At 47.8% G+C, this 22,568-nt stretch overlaps 1 protein-coding gene across 1 annotated transcript in view; it reads left to right on the top strand.

Moving 5' to 3' along the window:
- LRRC75B (leucine rich repeat containing 75B) overlaps positions 1-8,470 on the top strand; it is a 33,143-nt gene extending 24,673 nt beyond the window's left edge. Inside the window, exon 4 of the mRNA XM_067550272.1 lies at positions 6,863-8,470. Within this exon, the coding sequence (XP_067406373.1) occupies positions 6,863-7,424 (562 nt within the window). The 3' untranslated portion in view covers positions 7,425-8,470. The remainder of the gene's footprint in view (positions 1-6,862) is intronic.
- Positions 8,471-22,568: the final 14,098 nt, after the last annotated feature.

The following is a 22,568-nucleotide window of genomic DNA, read 5'->3' on the forward strand; positions in this document are numbered from 1 at the left end:
TTAACACTTACACGGTGCCATGTGAATATTAAGTAAAAAGTCCTCACAACATCCCTATACAGAAGGGGAAAGAATTATTATTATCATCCCTGTTTTATAGATGCGGGAAACTGAGGCGGAGAATTTAAGTCAGTTTTCCAAAGCCATCCAGCCATTGAGTGGCAGAGTCAGGATGGGAATACAGGCCTTCCTAACTCCCAGCTCTGGGCTTATTTCTTAAGACATGCTACCCCCCCAGGACATCAGCCAGACCACTGCAAGATGGAGAGGGGGTGGTGGGAAAAGGTAGCATTTGCTGCTGCAGGTCAGGGTGAGGGCAGGCGTTGTCTCTCCAACTTAAAGCAGAGAAGAATCCCAAATTCCAGCTGCTCCCTGTGAACAGGACACAAGGATTGGGGAATCCCACCTGTGAACACTGACACTGGGGATCACTGGAGTCACTCACAAAATGCACCAGGGAAAGCATTTAGCGGGTGGGTTGAGCGGGGCCGTGGCTATTGGCAGGTCATGTTCCCTGTGTTCCTGCTAAGGATGAACAGACAAAGGCAAGTCTCAAAGATGGTTGTGAGGACAAAGAGGGGGGAGGCGAGTGGGGGGGTAAAAGGAAGGTCAGTTGTTACGGGATGGGGAGTGAGGTGGCAAGGAGGACAGTGCAGTCAGTTAATGGAAATGGGAATCAGTCAGGGAATTGCATTGTCAAAGCTCTTTTGTGACCAAGGATCCATGCTGTGTCCTTGTGCAGTGCGTGTCATTAGCCCCGTGGGGAGACTCAGACAACGAGGGGAAGTGAATTGCCCTCGGTCATAGAAAAAGACGGTGGCAGAGCCAGGAGGAGGAATGTTCCTGGCTCACAGGTCATGCCTCTCTCAGTCGCTGAGGGCAGAGAAAAGCCAGGGAGGGCCCAGGGGAAAAGATTCAGTGCCAGGTCATTGGCTCCAGCCAAACTCCAGGCTGGAGCGATGGGGAGAGGGAGGCGGTGGATGGTGAGGGCTAAATGCTGCCTCTTCTCATGCTCTGCTAGCAGGCTGGGGAAATCAGCACCACCCACGGAAGAAGAGATGCTTGTGGCAGCCCATGGGGCTGCATTTGGGTTAGTTCTACTCATTTTCATGAGGTTTTTCATACCCTTTTGGTGCCTGGCCCTAGGCAGCTGCAGAACTGACCCCTGGAGCAGCGCCTGGAGACACAGGGAGGCAGATTATGCTAACAAAGTGATTGAAAAGGCTACAGTCCTTCACCTGAACCAGGCTTTGGAGCAGAGGTATTGTTCAAAAATGTCTTTGGCTGGGCTCTGTGTGGAGAGGAGCCGCCAAAACACCTGATTCTCCAGCTAATTAGCTGGTGGCAACAGCTCCCATTAGCAAGGGCAGGATGTGTGCTGACAGGAGGCAGAGGCACTGGGAAACATTGTGAACTGGTTACACTGTGGATGCAAGGGACAAAAGCATAAAAGGCAAAAAGGGAGCAGGCTGGTAATTAGCCAGGGAGACAGGCAGGGCTGTCATGGAGCCGGTGCCTCTGGCAGCTGAAATCCCAGCTGGCAGGGGCTGCACTGGAAGCTGGGATTGGCTCAGCAGGACAAAGGGATTGAGAAGCCCAAGCAGCTTGTTAGTGGGGGGGGGACACTTAGAACTGGCATCAGCCCCCATCCTCTGTCCAGCTGGGAGAGCTGAGGAGGGATGGGCATGGCTCATGTCACTCAGCATGCAGCCCTTGTGTCACTTAGAGAGCCACCTGAAATCTGACCCAGACCCCTTAGCAGAAACACTAGCGTCCCCAACATCAGGTCAGGTGGGTTGAAACACTGCAGGCTGGGCGCTGCCTTCTCCACTAGCCACCTCTCAGTTTGCAGCATGCTCCAGTTTATACAGAATTGGGGTGAGCCCCAGGCTTCTGGCAAGCTATCAGGGCAGCCCTCAGCCAGGCAAAGTCTGCGCCCCCCTGTGCTAAAGAAACAAGCCCTTCTGACCCAGGGAGTTAGTGCTGCATGAGAAAAGCCAAGCGTCCCTCACGGCTGTGGAAAAGGGCTGCTCTGTAATCCTCGCATTGTGACAGTGCTTCGGAGCCTCTGCGGCATTGCACTGTGCGTGCCAAGGAGTGCAGCTGATGAGAGAGAGGAAAGTTGAGTAGGGGGAAGTGGGAATCGGTGTTGATGAGCACAGCTCAGCCTGTTTCTATTGACTCAGAGTGTCGAGAGCCTGAGGGATAGAGGGCCGGGCCCCAGGGACAGAATTCTGGTGACTCCTGGTGGACAAGATTAATTTCTTGTTGGATGATTCTTTCATCTAGACAGCTGCAAAGTTCCTGCATTAGTTAAGCACCAGCTTCCAGGGAGTCGGAGTGCACACTGAGACAGTGGGCAGAGAGGCTGTTTGTTATCCAGGAGAAAAGCAGGGGGAGGTAGGGGACTGCAGATGTGCAGAAGCCTGTCTTGTAATGCTCTTTCCACAAATTCCTCCACCAGAGTGCCTCCATGTCCAGTAGCCAGCACACGCCTGGCGTGCTGCTTCGTCCCTTATTGGCTGGTACGCCCTGTTTTCCTGTCCAAGAAGAAGGCAATATCCATTTCAGGGAGGATATTTACAGTTGGTCTTGTGGTTTCCTGGGTTGCAGGACAGGTGTGCCTGGTGCAGTGTGAGTTTCACACAGCCAGGTTTGTGGTGCTGTGTGGGGCGCACAGGGGAGGCGTCTGGGAAATGGAAGCTGAAGAGCGAGTTCAGCACCAGTAATCTTGTCGGGTGGGATAGTTTTAGATTCATAGAGTTTAAGGCCAGAAGAAACCATTGTGATCATCTATAAACTGTGATCAAGTCACCCCTCAACCTTCTTTTTGTTAAGCTAAATCAATTGAGCTTCTTGACTCTATCACTACATGGCATGTTTTCTAACCCTTTAATCATTCTCATGGCTCTTCTCTGAACCCTCTCCAGTTTACCAGCATCCTTCTTGAATTAAGGGCCCCAGAACTGAACAGGGTATTCCAGTAATGGTCACACCAATGCCCACTAGAGAGGTTTTGGGGCAGCAGGTGGCTGTGGACCAGCAGCCCCCATTAATGGAACAATATGAAGGACCTGCTCCCATTGAAGCCATGGCAGAACTGCCCCTGATTTCAGTGGGAGAAGGTTTGGGCCCCACTAGGAAACCCTGTGGAGTGTTGTGCCTTCCCAGGGTGTTGGAGGAAGGAGTCAGGGAGAGACACCCCAGAGAGAAGGGCCCCGAGTGATGGGCTGGGCTTTGCCAGTGTTCTGAATGGTGTCATGGGGGGAGCCAGGCCACTCACAATGGAGGAGACACCTGATGGCACAGTGGCTTGGATGGCGCTTGTCAGACTTGCCTGGATGCCACCATCACCTGCCCTGGCGGCACTAAGAGCAGAAGGCATTTCCCATTTCTCCTGCCCAGGGGGCTGATCATTCTTGCCTTTGTTCCTTGCTCTCTTCACTCACTTTTTGCTGCAAGATTTTGGGAAGCCCTGCCAGGGTTGTGTAACCCAGGTCTAGACCCAGGGGAAAGATTGCTGGGGGAGTGGTGGGGCCAATAGATTCACTGGTGCACAGTTCCATCAGTCATTGCCCCCCATGGAGCCACTCCACATCCAGGAAAGGGGGAGGGAGAATTCTTTCACACACAGCCTGCTGCAGAGATCATAAGCAGATGCTCCATCTCTGTATAATGGGGCAGATCCTCCGCTGGTGTGAATGGGCATATTGACTTCAATACAGCTACGTCAATCAACGCCAGCAGAGGATCTGGCCTACCATTTCCAAAGAGCTGTGCTGTGGGAATAGAAAGTGTTGTGATTCTGCAGCTATCCTGTCTCACAAAAAGCTTTCTGTGGTGGCAATTTTTGCATCCATTTTTATTGTGAAATTAGGAGATAGTCGACGACCCATTTCTCTGTGAATAACCTGGTATTTTTCTCATCTGTTGCACACGGATAGGAGCATTCAAGGATCATTCTGGCTGTTGTGATGCAAAGCCTAAGGTCAATGCAGTGCTATGGATGGGATCTGAAGAGACCAGCTGTCCAGTAATTCAGAGATAAGCTCCCCCAACTCCCCCCAGCGTTACAGCAAGGATGTCAGGATTTTGCTCTCCAAAACTATAGTAGGGAGGGTGCATGAGCAATACTGGACCCAAGCCCAGAACCAGCTGGTGTAAACAAGTTTCTTTCCTTTGTCTCTCAGGACTGGGCAGGATTCCTTCAAGCAGGTGGGGAAGCAGGGAAGCAAACAGGTCACTCTGTGCGCCTCATGGTCAAGAAGTTCCAGGCCTGGCACGGGGAGAGAAGCTCCATGCCTGGCTTGTAGCCAAGCACCTGGGTCTGGCAAGAGCTGTGTCAGCAGCAGCTCAAGCACACATCTCTTGCTGCAGCTTCCACAGCATTAACCTAAAGAGGCTCGTTTAAAGCAAAAGAGGATAGACTCCAACACAGGAAAAGGGATGAGGGGAGGGGGCTGATGTACCTCTGCTGCCTCTAAAATCCAGAGGGAGTCCAGAGGGCTGAAGCAAGGAAACTCAGTGCCACCGTGAAAGACACAGGTGGGCACCGAGTGGAAGAGAATGAGAATCACTCAGATGGGGAGGAAATGGAGCAGCAGGCAGAAAGGCAGGGCCTGCTACAGAGTGAACGAGGAAGGCTAAGTGCATTCAGCCAGCAGCAGCCCTGGCTGAAGAATCAGTTATGGGAAGATAATTTGTCTGCTTACTTGTGGCCTCCTCTGGGTCTTGGCTTGTTGCTGGGGAGAGAGACAGAAGGTACCTGCCCCAGGCAGAGCAGGACATGTGACTTATTGCTGCAGTCTGCTCTGAGGGAACCACTGGGGGCTGGAATGGAGGTCTGACGTGCAACTCTGTTTGCAGGAGGGGAAGGGGAAGCCTGGCCCTTTCAAGTGCCTCCCGTTTAAGAACTAGGTATTATTATTAATTATACCCTTCTCTTCTGCCCTCATGGACCCCCTTTTTACACTACTGAAGTTAATGGAGTCGCTCCTAATTTACATCAGAGAATCGAGTCCCATCTATCATGTTACCACTTCTGGCCAGCCCAATGTACTTGGTGCCTCTCCCCCTCCGACCCAATGAGCCTGGGAATCCTGTTCTTTCCATTCGACTTGATATTCCAGCACATCCAGGAGACACTCGCCTCCTGTTTGGCCCAGTACCTGGTGCATCCCTCCCATGCAGCTCAATGTACCTGGCCCTACCCTGCATCTGATGATCAGCTCCAGGCAAATCAGTATACATTTAAATCTGCTGCCCAGACAAATGCCCAGCACTGCTGAGGGGTTAAAGAACATCAATAAATGCCTCATCCTCTTCTGTGTTGGAGTCCAGTCCTAGATGCGATTTTACACAGCATCCCCACGCCAGATCAAATCACCTACATGGGAAGAGCGTTTTCCTACCTCTGCCAGTCTTGTGCAGCATTTTCAGTGATGGACTAAAGGTGAGCTGTAAAGCCAGGGTTATTAAAGCTCTCCTGGCAGTTGTCAGAAGAAACAAGGGGTTAATCAAGGGACCTGGCCAAGCCTGATGTGGAGGATTATTCACTGCTCATTTAAATTCCCACACCTAGTTCAATGGCAGATGCTTTTCTATAAGGGGGTGATGCAAGTTGTGGTCCTGATTCTTCATGACCTTGTATCTCATATAGTCATTTAACCTACTGCACAACTGCTGGAGTCACACAGGATGTAACCACGGCCATACAAATATAGTTTGTAAGGTACTTTGGGATCTTTCCGGCTGAGTGGCGCCACATGAATGTAATATATTATTAATTATTGAGCTAGCATAATGGTTGTTTGACTCTTCAGATCAGAGCTTTCCATACACAGCCTGCTTATTGGGAGAGAATTTCCCTAGGAAGCGCACTGGCATTTAAAACTAGGCCACACAAGCACTCGTAAATGTAGAGCAGGGACTCATTCTCCATTGGCCGAGAGATGAATCGGGCAACCTGGCAGGCCTTTTCCGGCTCACATTTCTATGATGCATCAGAGAGCATCCCAGAGTCCAGCATGCCCTTTAGGTGTTAGTGTAGCCGTTAATGCACATTTATTAACACATTCTCAGATGAGATTGTTAGAGACTGAGGAATATGGAGCAGGGCTATAGAGAGAGTGTGACAGCCTCACTATTACTATTAACACCTCTAAGAATACTGTGACTGTCCTGCCTTTTGCGTGTTGTTTCTCTGCATCCCCCTTGCTTCCTCTGAGCAGCCTTACCACGAGGTGGGCACAGGCCCCTGCCACTTCCTTTAGAAGAGATTTATGGGGATGGGAGGCTGGAAAGGGTTTGTTTATTCTTAGGCCCCAATTCAGCCCGGTACCTGTGAAGTATGTGAATAGTCCCATTGACTTCAGTGTGCTCCAAGTTAGACCCACCAGGGCCCTACAGTGGGGAAATTGCTTCACAGCAGGTGAATCCAAGGACAGCCCTGAGGCTTGGGAGCTCTCTGCTCTCAATTAGGGACCCAGCAAACCCACAGAAATGCAGAGCAGTGCAAACCCGACCATTTGATAAGGGTTGTCACCTCGGTTATTGATAATGTGTTTTTGTAAAGGAGAGTCCTAGCTACAAGGGTTTTAAGTTAATTAAAGTCACTTTAGAACTTGATCATTGGACATCTCCCCCACAACCAAATCCCACCCCACCATCCCCTGGCCCTCTGCACAGTGGCCCAGCAACCCTGCGGCTAGGGTTGGCCAAGAGGATATGCATGAGAAGACATCTAGTAAGGGAATATTCTGTCCAAGGAAATGTTAGCTGGGTTCCGTTTCCAGGTTCCTAACAAGCTCCCTCCTTTTCCCATGTCCATATTTCTAATGAGCTTCCTCTCCTCTCCTGTTAGCCTGAAGACCAGCCTGCAGAAGAAGCTGACCCAGGACTCCATGGATTTATCAGGGATTCCCCTGACCATGCGGGATGTCCACCGCATGGCCTATTACCTACAGAATAACGGGGACCACCTCACCACAGTGGACCTGAGCTTTACCGAGCTGAATGACGACATGGTGCGCCTATTACTGCCCTTCTTCTGGGCGCTGCCCAAACTCACTCACCTCTCCCTCAACGGCAACCGGCTGACCAGAGCCACCACGAAGGAGCTGACCGACACCATGAAGGACACAAACAAGTTCCCGTGCTTGGCCTGGGTTGACCTCGGCAACAACGTGGACATCTTCTCCCTGCCTCAGCCCTTGCTGGTGGGCCTGCGCAAACGCCTCAGCCAGCAGACCACGCTGCCCACCATCTATGAGTCCCTCGACTGTGATGCTGAGCTGTCCAGCGGACACGAGGGCAGCCACCAGGAGAAGGAGGAAGAGGAGGAGGGGAGCGTGGAAGGCACTGAGCCTGTGGCTGAAGACAAGGACACCCCATGTGACTTCCCCCAGCAGTGCTGTGAAAGGTGATTCAGTGGCAGGCCTTTGCTGTCAGACTGAAGCTGCGGCAAGAAAAGCTTTGAGTGCAAACACAATACAGAAGGCCAGCTTCACCAGCTTCCTTTGGCGCTTCTCTCGCCTTTACTGACATCCCAGACTTGCTGTGCTCTCAGTGAAAGCCTGTCTCCCTCTTCCCCACTGCCAAACCCATCCCCCTCATTCCAAACAGGACGCAGATACTCACAACAAACATGGCCTCAGAGCAGGATCTCATGGGAAGATGGGAACTGAGCTGTAGGGTTTGGCATATTCCCCAGAGGCTATTGAGGAGAGGGGGGAGGGGGGAAACCTAAACAAAAAGCACCGTCTCCTCCTAGGTTATTTCATTTCTTCCTTTTCCTGTAACTGTTGGGGCCTGTGGCCTTGAGTTGCGGGATGGGAGTTGCCCCAGGGCAGAGGTGCTGTCGGGCTTTGCTGAGTGCATCAGAGACTGGTGTCAGAGCCCAGCTGAGCATCTCCCCCATGAGCCTGGCTCAATTCTTTTTCATTGTGTGGTTTGTATTAATGTCCAAACAAAGGGAATTGCAATCAGAGGGCCAATAGAGTGAGGCTGGGGGAGGGGGGAGAGGACATGTGACTTAGAATTGCAGTGTCAAGATATTTAGGGGCAGGGTATATGTGTTCATTGGTGGAAGTCTGGGGGGAGGTGTTGATCGGGGGGAGGTATAATGGGGAAGGGAATAGCCATTCCTTGGGGATTAACATGATCGGTTTTACAAACTGTGCTTTTGTACAAATCCAAACCAAAAGACGGGGAAAAAAAGCTCACCAAAAGTCGGTCACTGTGGGAGCTAGGGGGCAAGATGTGGACATGCAGCTGGGCACGTCCCAAACGGCAGCAGAACTTTGGATTGCTCCTTGGCAGTCAGGGTTTCCTGATATTACAGATATGGTAGGAACAGTCAAGTCACCATTTCTAACACTGTCCAGGAAACCAAACCAGTGATGCAAGATTTCTGGTGTTTTCCACATTGCTCATGCTGTATGTGAACACAATAAACATGGACATGAGAATAAAGCACTAACGCCAGCTGTGAGAGTCTGGATTATTTGTGCCTCTAGCTGGCAGCGCACTGGCTGGAAAATATAGCCCATGCAGCCCAGGAGAGGCCCTGGTGAGTACTGCTTACATGAACAGCAGCACTGCAATTCTCTTAGCAGAATGCAGCACTTATGTTCATCCTACAGGAGAACCCAGATGCCCTGATCAGGACTAGGGCCCTGTTGTACAAGATACTGGACTAACATGGAGGTACAAACACAGGGCATCCTCAGTTGATCAGTCAAGCAGTATTACCTTTCTCTGGGGCTACCCAGAGCAATCCCACTTAAGAAACTGATCTGCTGTATTTTAAAACAAGCCTCTCACCCCCCCTATGTTCTGATATTGCAGCTAATCTCCTGCAATTGATAATACTTTTTACTTTCTCTAGCTCCATCTCTATGGGGATCTCAGCATGCTTTGGAAACCTTCATTAATAAAACCTGCTCATGGTCCTCCACAAGATAGTAAGTATTTGCCGCTCTTCCTGTTGGGGAAGCTGAGACACAAAGAAGTTAAGTGATTTTCCCAAGATCATGTAGCAAGTTAGTGGCAAAGCCAGAGATGGAATCTAGGAGCCCTAACACCTAGTCTCTTGTTTGAACCACTAGACAACAGTGCCTCTCAACATCATGGAACAGTAATCTGCAAGCTTACTTTAACTCAGCAGCATTTGTATCTTAACCAATCTTCCCATAAGCCTCAAAGTAGTCATAGGCATCAAAGTGTGGGGACTTAATCACCACCCGGAAGTGTAACCAGTGCCTAATGATCCCTTAGATTTTGTACCTATGTGCTTAAAAAAGCCAGCTGGGAGTCTTTTAGGGGCTGTTGATACCAGCTCATTTGGTCGCCTGTGTGACCATACATCCCATTTTGGCCAGGACAGTCCCCCTTTTAAGCCCTGTCTCGGACATCCCGACTCTTTTTGCAAAACTGAGCATTTGTACCATTTAAGCAAAGCAGTTTTGCCAAAAAAGTGGGGCGTGGAGGAATTCTGGTGGGAGGCAAGCAGCAATGCCATGGTGGGGCTTGGACAAGCAGCTTGTGCAAGTCGGGGTGTGTGTGTGTGTATATGCGTGTGTGTATGCACGCTCAGGCGAGCCCCGCCCGATGACTCATTTTCCCTTTGGGAAATCTGGTCACCCTAATCAGTTATCCACTTATCCAAATTCCTCTTTTCCACAGTGGCCACTTCTGGAAGTTCCAGGAGAAGGTGCGTAAATTCCTCTAATGCATCTCACTGTGCAATGCTCTGCCAGAGGAGACATTTCCTCCTGATTCCAGCTGGGTCTTATGCTATGAACCAGGAAATTCAAAAGCCATTACAATTTTTAGCTTCCTTGCTGCTACAGCAAGCACTACTTTTAATCACAAGAGTCTAAATTTTTTTTTTTTTTTTTTTTTTAAATATAATTACACCAGGCTATTTACTTTAACAATATCATGTGGCAGCAAGTTCAGCAGATCAACCGTATGTTGTACAGGGAAATATATTCCCTTTCCCCCACTTAAAAATTGTGGCCTTTAAATTTCATTAGATGCCTTTGCATTTGTTTGATTACTGTGGGAAAACGTAAATAGAAGCATCTAGCCGGTTTTCTCTGTATTATTCGTTATCATCTATAACATGGTCATAGCTCCACTTTATTCTTCTTTCTTCCAAAGCATGCAATCCTAGGGCTCTACTCACCCCTACCATTTACACCTGCATGCAATGGGTGTAAAACTATGCAAGGTACAATGCAGCAGAGAAACATGTCCTCTGCCTTTATTGGTTTTCTCAGTTAATCGTCCTGCTTTTGGAATAAAGCTCTTATACTGTCTGTGATCACCCACAAAGCCATTTTAAAAGATGGGGACTCTACAGTGCTCCAGCACTGAAGCGTTTGTGGGGAGACAGATAGCCCAGGGAACTGATAATGGCACATAGTGACCTAGAAGGGAAAAATGCCGATTCAAATCCAGCCTCAGTTAGCAAGGGCTGAAAGTTTTTACCTTTCCACAGCAGTTGGTGACCTATGTAAAACGAGCCGGTGGGACTCAGTCCAGTTCTGAGTGGACAGCTGTACACAGCAGAAAAAACATGATCACAACTGGTACCAAGTGGATGCTATAACAGGCAAGGAGAATTGGTCTGAGACATGCCACCCTGTTAGCAGGTGCTGATCTTGCTGAGAGAGGGTTAAGTGGGTTCTGCTGACTCCCTGAGGCAGGCAGCTCATTACCCCAGCTTGATATAGATGTGATGTTAAAGGGGCTCTCTAAAGAGTATCTACGGTGTGGGCTGAGTAGATCTGAGGGAGGAACCCATGGAACAGCTAAACCTGGGGAAATGGTTAGATCTGAACTTTGTTGTTTTGTTATTCAATTATTTGCTAATAAAGCCAAATCAAGGAGGGTGACTCTACACAGTGTGTGGACTTCCTCTTAAATGTCTATTTTCGTGTTACTTGCTAAAGTTGACTTACTTTGGCCAGGCTTTCCATTTTTTAAAAGGATACTCTTCTGGACTAAATAAACACTTGGACTTTGACATTTAAAGTACATTAGGGAATGGGGTGAGATTCTCACTCCTCCCCTCCCTGAAAAGCCTATGTTCTCTAGACTATTGATAGAGATACTAGGAGGAAGATGGGATGATCTTGAGGTTATATTTAAGATTAGAAATTTGAGATCTGGAATCAAGTCCTGGATCTGCTACATTACACTGAGTGGGATTTGGACATGTCATTTAACACTTCTGGGTCTCAGATTCCACATCTGTAAGATAGGGTTTAGGACACTTGCTTACCTCACCAGGGTGCTATAAGAGTGTTTTAACCCCCCTGGATGCTAGAGAAGTACCAAGTACCATTATTTCTAATCAATCTCCATGCTATTTTCATGGACACTTATTTCCTCATTTTTCACTCTGCTGCTCTCTAAGAGTCCACAGAGTAACTATTTTCCAGGTCTCCCACAATGCCTTCAGAAGGCTGTAGCTAGACAAGCACATTGCAAACAGTGGGCCTAATGCTACTGTTGAAATCAATGGGTGTTATGACTGAGATGCACGGAGGATACAGCATAGTCAAGCAAGTACTTTTAGGAATAGATCCTGGCTGCCCCATACAAATACCACTATCTAAATCTGTGGTACATCCACACCCCAACTACTTTGCAGCTCTGGTCACCCCATCTCAAAAAAGTATATTAGAATTGGGAAGCTGCTGAGAAGAGCAACAAAAATGATTAGGGGCATGGAACAACTTCTTTGCAAGCAGAGATTAAGACAACTGGGCAGCTCAGTTTTGGAAAGAGACTACTAAGGGGAGGATGGGATAGCAGTCTAGAGCCTCATGTATGGTGTGGAGAATGAACGGGGAAGTGTTATTTACCCTTACACACAACACAGAAGTAGGGGTCCCTTGCTGACATTAATAGGCAGCAGGTCTAAAACAAACATAAGGAAACATTTCTTCACACAACTCACAGCCTGTGGAACTTGTTGCAATTGGATTTGTGAAGGACAAAAGGATAAGTGGGTTCAAAAAAGAATTAGGTAAGTTCAGAGGATACGTCCATCAATGGCTATTAGCCAAAATGGTCAGGGACACAACCCCAAGCTCTAGTGTCCCAAACCTCCAGTTATCAGATGCTGGGACTGGATGAATCACTCAAAATTGCCCTGTTCTGTTCATTCCCTCTGAAGCATCTGGCACTGGTCACTGTCAGATACTGGGCTAGATGGCCCATTGGTCTTACCCAGTATGGCCATTCTTATGCCCAGGAGGCAGCCAGAATCCTGGTGCTTGCACACAAATACAAGGTGTGGGGAGGGTGTGCAGCTAGGGCCTTAAACACTCTAAAGGCGGGTACAGTGGGGTGGGATAAGGCAACTCCAGGGGAAGTGTGCACAGTCTACAGAACAATGAACTACTTCTAAGCATGCACCCCTCTCCACGCTGCCAGAGGCTCCCTGCCTAATTCAGTGCTCCGAAGCAAGAATGCAACTATCCCTGCAGTGGTGCATCTCACCCCCCACGCCTCCCAGGTGAGTAGGTCTTCCAAAAGCCACCCTGCGAGCCCTCACAGGTGGATCAAACCAAACTGCTTGCATAGACCTACCTAAACTAGTTTTAATCTAGCTAGTTTGGGTCACAGAGCAGTGAAGCTGCAATGCTTGCTAGATTAAAGCTAGCTCAGATATGTTTACTGAAATTGCAATCACCCCCCTGGGATTGCAGCGCAGACGGGCCCTTAGACAGAAACGAGCAGATTTAGGGGAAACGGGGTGACTGCTTTGCAAATCACAGAGTTCTGCAAATTTCTCTGCTGTGCGGTATATTCTCAGGAGACTGCGGCAGCAAAAGAGCAGCTCACTCTGCTGCAGCCCTTAGAGGACTGGCTTTCTCACTGCTCATTTTCAAGCCCAAGTAACAGTGCATTGTCCCTTTCCTCATACAGGGGGAGAAGGGCATATTTCTTTTAACACTGGGCTGCCCACGACAGCAATATTTGCCTTCCCAAAGCACTTTTCATCTGAGACGTGTCTGGCAGACAGCTGGCAGGGCCAATAGTTGTAAATACTCACTCCTCGGTATGGACGGATTTGCCTCAGCTGTGTCAGAGTGACGCTCACTCATAGAAGTGCACTTGGTTGCTCAGTTGCAGAAATCTGGCCTCTCTCCCTCTGGAGATCTGGTTGGCCAGCCAGCATGCAGATAGCAAAATACAACAAGGGGCATCACCATCAGGCCCCAGCTCCCTGGGAGAGGTGAAGGGACCAGTAAAGATAAAGGGCCCCCCACACACCTGAGAAGGATGTGGCCCAAACTAGCCTTTCCCAGAGGGGAGGGTAAGAGGCACTCGGGGGCCCACTGCAACAGGGCCATTTTCTGGCCCCACCCCGCTACCCCAGAAACTCTCCCTCCCCCCCAAAACACACACACACACACACACACACAACCTTCCTACACAGCTAACCCATCCTCCCCCTCAGTAACACAGCTTTCCTGGCTGTTTAATCAGGCTGGTCAGCTGAGGGCTAATTAGTTCCTTACCTCCCCAGCCTCTGATTAGCTAATTATTCAATCAGCCATTACTGGGAGAACTAATTGAGGCTACAGTGATGGGAGTGCTGATCCAGCTGTCAAATCTCAGCACTGTCCTTTGTGGCAGGGGGAGGGTGAAGCACTCTCTCTCCCTTGGCTACAAGGCACCTCCTGGGGTATGGAGAACACTGGGCAAATTCCTGAGCTCTGTCATGCCCGGGTAACTAATGCCAGCGAGTTCCTCTGGATTTACAGGGCTGCAGCCGAGAGCAGAGCTGAGCCTGCTCACTTCAGTGTAAGCACCAACCAGATCATGAGAGTCGAGGACAGCGCATGCCCCTCAAAAACACCTGCTAGTTGTGAAGGGGGAGCAGTTTTCAGTGCCATGCTGGCACCCTTAGCTATCACTTCATCATGCAGTTTCTGCTCTGTCTTTAAACAATCTTCTCCTTCCCCCTCAGCCCCACCCTGCTTTACTAAAGATCCCTAAAATTCTCCTCTTGCAGCTGCCTGGCCACTTTTCAGAACTCTGCTGCTGAATGAGGCAATAAACACCTCTCCACCCTCCACACACACACACACACACAATCTGTGCTGAGAAACCAGTTTCCCACCCCCGCTTATCTCAAATGCAGGTTGCAGCGGCGGCTGCATCAGACTAGAAATAGCTTCCCCCATGCTATTTCCACCTGTACAGCAACGCACCTGCCTGTCCTGTGCTAAGGGCCAAGGGAGATGTGGCCATCTGTGGTGAGACAGCAGGTCTTGCCTGTGATGCTGATGAGTGGTGTCTCCTCAGCAGGGTAGCATCAGGCAGCCAGCAGAGAGTTCTGGCACGCCAGGGGACTAACCTTCATGAATCACATTCATGGTGTGCTGCGCAAAGCCAGGTAAAAGCTCAGTACCAGGAAAGAGGAGCGTATGAAGCAGGCACCGAAGAAGTAACAAAGCTGCAAATAAGATGTTAGCAACCTATAAAATAGGTTTGGGTTCAGGCCCAGGTGAAAACTGGCTCTTCTTGGATCCAGATCAGTTTGTGCATCTTTGCTGAGCCGAACTGGAAAAATCGCTTCTTCAGCATGCCCTCCCTTATTCTGCACTTTCCTGCTAGCCCCATGCCATATGTCTGGACCAATTTTCAGTTTAGAAAGCTCTATGCGTTTCACATGGTCTAGGTTGTCAGATCCTTGGCATAGGCCCATGATATAAAGCATCATACACACCTATGGCTCTGTAGAAATAATTAGTAACTATTTCCAAGAGGTAAGAATGCAGAGAGCACCTGGAAGCACCAGCTTCTTTGATTTATTTGTACACAATGTACTTCAGAATGGAATGTGTCAAGGTATTTTACCTACCTTGAAAAGGTGACTTATTTAAATTTATTCTTCATAGCAAGTAGTTGGGAGGAATCTGTTTTTCTCCACTGGACAGGCATGCTGGTTTGTTATTGTAGGGGTGCATATAAAGGCACCAATTCTATTTCCATTTGTTTCTTTGTATAAGAAAAAGGGAAAAACATTGTTTATGGATGCCACCTCCCTTCTTGCTCCAGGTAATCACACACGATCTAAGAAGGAAGTGTTAAGTCAAGACTGGAAGTCTCAGACTAGACTGCATCTGCTAGTCACTGCAATGTACTGGTGGCAGCTGCTGGGGAGCCAGGCAATTGAGCTCACTCTAGGCAGTAAGGGATGATTCTTTACAGACTAAGGGAATGGGTTTTTCACTTTGATGAACCCAAATATTGGTTCCTTGGCAGAGAACTGATAGGCGAGCAACCTCATCCTTCACGGAGCGAGGTAGCAATTAAAAATTACACTCTGTGCACTGTTCGCCAGGGCCAGCTCTTTGGAAAATCAGGAATGCATCAAACATCTTGACTGAAGTGTGACTCATTGAGGGATATTTTAATGAACTCAGAAAAGGAAACTTGCAACAAGAGAGACTTGTTAGATATTAGGAAAAACTTCCTAATTATAAGGATAGTTAAGCACTTGACCAGTTACCTGGGGAGATCATGGACTTTCCAGCAGTTGGAGGTTTTTAAGAACAGGTTAGACAAACACCTGTCAGGGATGGTCCAGGTATGCTTGGTCCTGCCTCATCACACAGTCTGGATTAGCTGGTCTCGCCAAGATCCTTCCAGCCCTACATTTCCATGAGTCTATTAAACTTGATCTCAGTTATGCCTGTGTAACACTATAACATTGTGTGTTCAAGTGATACCCAGTTTTTGTGTATTTGTCACAGTGCTGCAGAAGAAGTGCCTTGTGGCCCAGAGAGGGGGAAGAGGCCTATTGCAGTAATCCACCCAGTCACTTATGTGTAGGCAGCATGGTCCCTTCCAGTCCCTTTCTAATGCTTTGTCCACTCCTAGTTTCAGGGTGCTGCTGTGAATTAACTAAAGGGGTGTGGATACACAGTGATGGGAGAGACCCTAGATAGATAGAAACACCATGGGCCAAATTCACACCTGGTGTAACTCCACTGAAGTCCATGGAGTCACACACAAATGGGAGAGGGAGGGAAGAGAAAAGACAGCTTCATTTCCCTTTCTGATCCAACAGATCTGCTTCCTTGCAGGCACGTAGGGTTAGCTGTCCCCCACCGCCTTGCCATGCATGATTGTTCTTGTTTTCATCCAGGCCAGCACCCCTTTGCTGCTGCATGGAAGTCCCAGTGCTTCTGAAGCAACTCTAGTTCTATACTTCACACTCCCTTCCATTTTAGGAAAGGGAGTGATTCCCTTTGTACTACACCAGTTGCCCCCTTTTTTGTGAATTGCACTGGCTGGAAATCCAACTCTTAAGAATTCACAGAGGACATACCAAGCCTAGAGAGGGGAGTGGATAACAGAAATGGCAGAGAGCATATCTGAGTACTTAGTGGAGCTCAGCTGGGATCTGTACCACTTCTGCTCCTTTGAAGCCAGACAGCCCAATCACCCCCACCAAAAAACACACCCTTTTTCTGGGTGGCTTCCAGGCTGAGCTCTGCCTTATACCTGCTCTGTCATGTGCGGCAAGTCACTTTCCTGTGCCTCTGTTCCCCTTCCATCCTTGTCCTGCCTAAGTAGACTGTACTCTCTTCGGGGCAGGGTCCCTCATACCATACATCTGTGCAATGCCTAACACAACAGGACTCCAATCTCAGAAGGGGCCTGTAGATTCTGCCGTAATACAAATAAAAATAGTCAGTGCATGGCCCTCATCACTAGTAATGCACAGTTCATAGACTGGGGGGGCACGTTTCTGTCTAATAGATATTTATAGCAACAATGCACAAAATATTACAAAGGGACAAAACGTAGCCAAGTTGTGAAACAGAATGATGCATGTTTTAAAGTATTCCAGTGACTGTAAACACATTCCTCCACAGGCCAAATATAATAGAATGGAAATTCAATAAAACACCTAATCCTAAATGGCTCATCTGGCCAAGATGCACTCTCCATAGATCAATGCCTTATTTCAACCACCCATCTTACACATTTCACCAGAAAGAGAGGGGCCTTACTCAGACAAAACTTCTCTGTTTCAATTCCCATTGGGTTCACTGGTTTGCCTGAAGAAGGATTTGGCCCATACTGAACTGATGGACATTAGATTTTTTTTTTTTTTTTTAAACCTACATTACTCCCTTTCTACCCCAGAGCCTGTCACGTGTCTATCAAAGGCATGTTAGCACTGTCAAAAGAAGAAACAGGAGTAGCTGCAGTGGTGTAGCCACTATCCGGAGCTGCCCTAGTGAAGTCACAGAATTCACCCTCTCTCCCCTTAAGAACCAGAGAAGTTGGTCCTTGGCATTTCTGCCTGGAAGCAGAGCTCTGGTCCTGCTCTGTCACTGTTGTCTGTTTCATTGAGACAACTGCTGGATGTATGTGCCTCCTCTGAAACGCATTGTTGCCATGCTTGCAGACCTCCTACTGCTGCATTTGGTTGTGAGGCCTTTGCATAACTCCATGGCATTTGCAGCTGGCCCCAGCTTCTGCCACAGCATTGTTCTGTCCAAGAAAGCCAGGCTGTGCTAACAGACGCCACAAAGACGCCTGCCGCAAGTCAATTAGAAATCCTCTTTCCCTGGGATTTCAGGCTGGAATGTAAACCTGTATGCTGTGTACGCAGCTCACTCAGTCCCTGGAGGGAGAGCTATGGAGATTATTTGTTCAGTCCCTGGAAGACATATTTTGTCACCAAACAGCAACCCATGCAGCCAATTAAGGAGCAGTTTTGATAGGGAGGGAAGGGAGTCCTGCCTAATCTACCTTGCTGGAAAGCCAGTGACTGCACTGTGAGGCACAAAGAGAAGCTGATAAGGAAGATTTCTCAGGAGTCCAACATAGACAGAAGCAACAGTAAAGGTTGCAAAATCCAGAAGCCCCCTCTCCCTTTAAATCTCTGCATTGTCAGAGCAGTGCCATGTCCCTCTCCCATTTTACACATCCTGCTTTGTATGTTTCTATGTCAGATCTATGCTTCTCATTTTGCCCATGAGATTTTTTTTTTGGGGGGGGGGGGAGGGAGGGGGAAGGGGCGAGGGAGGAGGAGGAGGTTGAATTATCATGTATGCAATTCATGGAGAGGGAGATGCAGAATAGCAAAGGGAACAGGGGAACAAAGACTTTGCCTTTGGGCTAAGCTGCTGATGCCCTGCAAGAGAGACAGGAACCCTCTCAGCCAGGTTGCTGATTTGAAAGCCTCCAGAGCACAAATTAGAAGCCGAACATCTAATTTCCTGTGTGTGTTTCAGGCCGTGCATCATATCAATTCTTCTTTCTGATTTAGACATCAGATCTTCTATACAGAATCCAGGCCAGGGCAACCACAACACCCTAGGCCTACGGAAACGGAGTTAAAGTTTGGGTCTGAAGCCATCTCTGTATCCCCATTATAAATAGCCGCACAACAACTCACACAAATTGGCAGCCTTTCTGGCATTCTCAGCAGAGGCTCAATAGCTAAATGGGTAGCAAGATGCGCTCAGTGATCTGTGATATCTTTTGTATCGCTAATTACCATGATTTTATATCCACTTGGTATCATTGCCAATTCTGCCAGCTCCTCCCAACAACATCAGGCCAGGCTCACCTGCCGAGTTTCTGGATTTGCCAATTATTTCCCCCAAAAAATCAGGACTTCCACCACCCAAACCACAGACAGATCCTTTTAAAGGGTTGAAAGGAGAGCGACAGATAATTTTTGTTGGCTCTCTCTTTCTCTCCAGTTTGGCACTAGGTGGCAGGATAGGACTTCTCCCCTACAAAACTGAACAGCTCGTCCCACACAAAATAAGTCGTCATGAACCAACCCTAGAACTGTGTCATGATGAGACACCCTGAACATGCACCCCGTCTGCTCCTGCACTGCCATGGTACAGAGAGCCAGCAGCATGCACAGCCTGGCCCTATGGTATCTCACTGAATGCAGCAGACATTCAGATAACCCAGTGAACCATTTTTCTGATACAGGATAATAATTAGTTGCCCAAAGTTAGTTTATCCAAATAACTGACCTGTGTTAACCTAAGTTAGCAAAGCTTCTTGTGTCTGAACTGGTGGTGTCCTCACCTGGGCGCTTGCATGGGAACCCCACCACTCTCGGTAATTATATATTAACTTATTAGATGATGCCTTCGGTGCTTGTTTAGAGGGATGTTTAGGAGCCAGACATGCAGCTCAATGGGAGACGTAGCACCAAAGTGGAGGAAGGGGCAGAAATGCAGGATGGCAGACTCCACAGGAAAGCAAGGTTAGTATGTCATTACCATGACTTGCAGGTCATGCCGTTCAAGCACTGGCTAGAGAGCATCTTTTGCTCATCTTTAGTGGGAAAGATCCACTTACAGCAGTGGGAAACAGCAAGTCTGAACTCCACCTGACTCTTGGAAATCCTTGGCTTTCAGGGCACAGAAAGAAAGGCAGCAAACAGCTGTAATCAGCATACTTTTATAAGCCATCGTGCCATTCATTTTATGTAATTTAAAACTTTTCTGTTTTAAATAAGAAAGGAAAATAAAGCTTCTGGAATCCTTTACCCCAATAGGCATCTCATTGTTCTGCCTTCTGGTAACATGGGAAAACGGCACCAATGGTCTACAATATTCTTCAGTTCCTGAATGGAAACACGGTTGAGATATGGATCACAATCGTACGATTATCGTTATAATTTCCACCAACATCCACATGGAGGTTTCTGGATGCCATATCTGTTTAGGATCAAATTCAGACTGCACTGGAGTAGGATCATGTCAAATTTGGCCCATTACCTAATTATAAGCTTAAGAAAAAAATAAAGCAACACATCCTAACAGATGCCTTTTTCATGCCTCTTTCTGGGTATTACCTTCCCACACATCTATTGTCTCTGTCCCCAAATGCCTACCTCCTTTCACCACACCCAACCCATTCACTAGCAAACAGAACTCAGCTCTGAATGACACCACTACATCCTAAACTGGACTGGAATGAGTCCTATCTATCTTTGATACTTATCTGACCCTCAGTCTTGTAGCATTGGAATACATCATGGTTGCTAATGTCTTTAGCCCCACAATACCCATGTGGAATAGGGCAGTGCTATTATCCCCATTTTTCAGTGTGCCACACAGAAGTTAAGTGACTTGCCAAAGGCCCCACAGGAAGCCAGGGGCCAAGAAAGGACTTCAACACAGATCTCCCAAGTCCTAGACTAGTACCTGAGCCACTGGATAATCCTTCCTCTCTAGAGTGAGCTGCTGGATTTAGTTGTAATCAGGACTAATTCCAGTCTTACAAGCGATATTTCCTCTGCCCCCAGCTCCAAAACAAAGACCCAACTAAGCCAAAGTTTCAGAAGTGCTCAGCTGGGAGGGAAGGGAAGGGAAGGAAAGGAGAGTAACTGGTTTGTACCCATCCCTACAGAGAGCCTGCTCATCTCCCTCCAACTTTTCTTCTTTACCTGCTGGAACTGTTGGCATTTTCCTCTCTCGCTCTCAATCTCATGCTTTGTGAATCAACTATTAAAAAGTGATGGGAAACAGCCTAAACAAGCTCCTTTTTATGTGAGCCGAACAACACTGAAAGGAGTCATCTAATTCCATCTACGCAGACTCAATTGTAGCCCTTGCTATGCTACATTAAAAACTCACTCACACTACCAAGTTCCCTCCCTGCCACCCGGCCTTCCAATGGAAGCATACCTGCACTTTCAGAGAACCACTCGCTAGGATTTCAACTGCAGAGCAGTTGCTTCTCTTGGGGAAGCCGCAATCTCTTTGCTCAGTGGAAGCCCAAATGCCTGCAGAAGCTCTAGCTTCAAGTGCTCTACCTCAAAAAGGGAGGGTGCTGTGGAAGTTTGGAACCTGAACGCCACTGGTCGAAGCCTAGCTTTCTAAAGACTAAATGGACTTTAGACTCAGCACGTGCAGCTGCTGCAAATCATTTCAGGCCTAGAGCACAGCATGGTGCATCTGCCCATTTCTACTGTGCTTTACTCAGACATAGGTACCTAGCAGACGCCAAAGCATACACGGACAAGGTAGGCAGGGCAGCAGATGGTGTGCTACTTGCACATGGTCACTTAGCAGCACCAGAACTCCTGGATAGTTAGGATGGTGTCACTAGCAGCACCTAGTCTCTAAAGCAACTTCACATTTTCATGGCTAGTCAGTATAGCTCCTTGAAGAAGGCATAAGCACAATGTGTCAGGGTGGAGAGCCAGATGCCCGGGGGAAGATACCAGGTTTGCATTGGTGAAGCTACACTGGAGTCTGGATACTCAGCTGAAACCAGGACAAATCACCACTGTAGATAGAGAGTTTTAAGCCACCAGGCAAGGTAAAGTGAAAACAGTAACTAAATGCTCAAAGCATATAATCCAGTAATAGCAGCAGCAAGCAAATGCTCTACTGTCATTCTATTAGCTTACCCCAAACACACATACAGCTTACAAGATCTCTATTAGCCAGGGCTGCAAAATTCTCCATCTAATTAGGGATGCTGCAAACCTCCATTCTTCATGGAATCCTATGTGATAACATTTCTGCTGAACAGGAGAACGCTGCACAAAGCCGGCTTGTGCAATGATCTGGCCCTGAGCCAGGGCTAATCATCTCTCCAGCAGCAACAGCCAATTCATACACAGAAATAAAGACTTCTCATTAGAATATAAAAAGCAGAGACAAAAAAAAACAACACAAACTTGAAGGTCATGCACCACACACCCTCCTCTGCTTCCATGTCAGAGAAGCTCTATTATTCTTCTCTGCTAATTCTAGCCAATCAATCAAAGGCTGGGATAGGATTTTTTTTTTTTTTTAAAAAACATATCCCATTAAATCCAGCTGATTTGTAACAGGAGGCCCACCAACACTATCAAATATTATTGTGTTGCAGGACCAGATGACAAGACACCTGAGACAGTTAACACACAACTTAGTGTGGCAGAGTAAGCAAGACCAACTGATGTTTTGGCTGTGCCATCTGATAGCATGCTGTGATCAATCCCATGATATGGCAGATATTCATAGCACGGGGAGGGATCTCATTCTGCTGGGATCACCCATCAGTCCTGGTGAATGACAACTACAGTCATGTGATTGCAAATTAATTTCAAGGTCTCTGGCCCTAAATCAAGAGGATTCCAGAACACATTTTAAAGCTGGTGCCAAAATAATTTTGCCTGGTCCATATTTGCCAGAAAAACTGTGGGGCAGATTCTGCTTTCACTGAAGTCAAGGTTATTAACTTCAATGGGAGGAGCAGGCATTGTTATCAGAAACTAATTTAGTTACAACTATGTTTAAACCAAGCTTAAATTCAGCTCCTTAACTCAATTTGAGCATCTGGGGCATGAGAACTTCAGTAACCCCTAGAAGGAGCTTTTCTTCTCCAGGGTAATACTGTTGGCTGATAGCTGAATGACCATATCAATGTTTTCTGGAAGACCTTATGTTTTTGATTAATTTTTCCACAAGGCCAACCCAAGCAACCCAACAATCCAGATTTTTTTACATCAAAATAGTTTATAAGCCCTCTGCCTTTGCTCAAGTTTTACC

This window comes from Emydura macquarii, unplaced genomic scaffold, assembly GCF_026122565.2.
Source record: "Emydura macquarii macquarii isolate MOO-44397 ecotype Brisbane River unplaced genomic scaffold, CSIRO-AGI_Emac_v2 contig_1254, whole genome shotgun sequence".
Lineage (NCBI taxonomy): Eukaryota > Metazoa > Chordata > Testudines > Chelidae > Emydura > Emydura macquarii.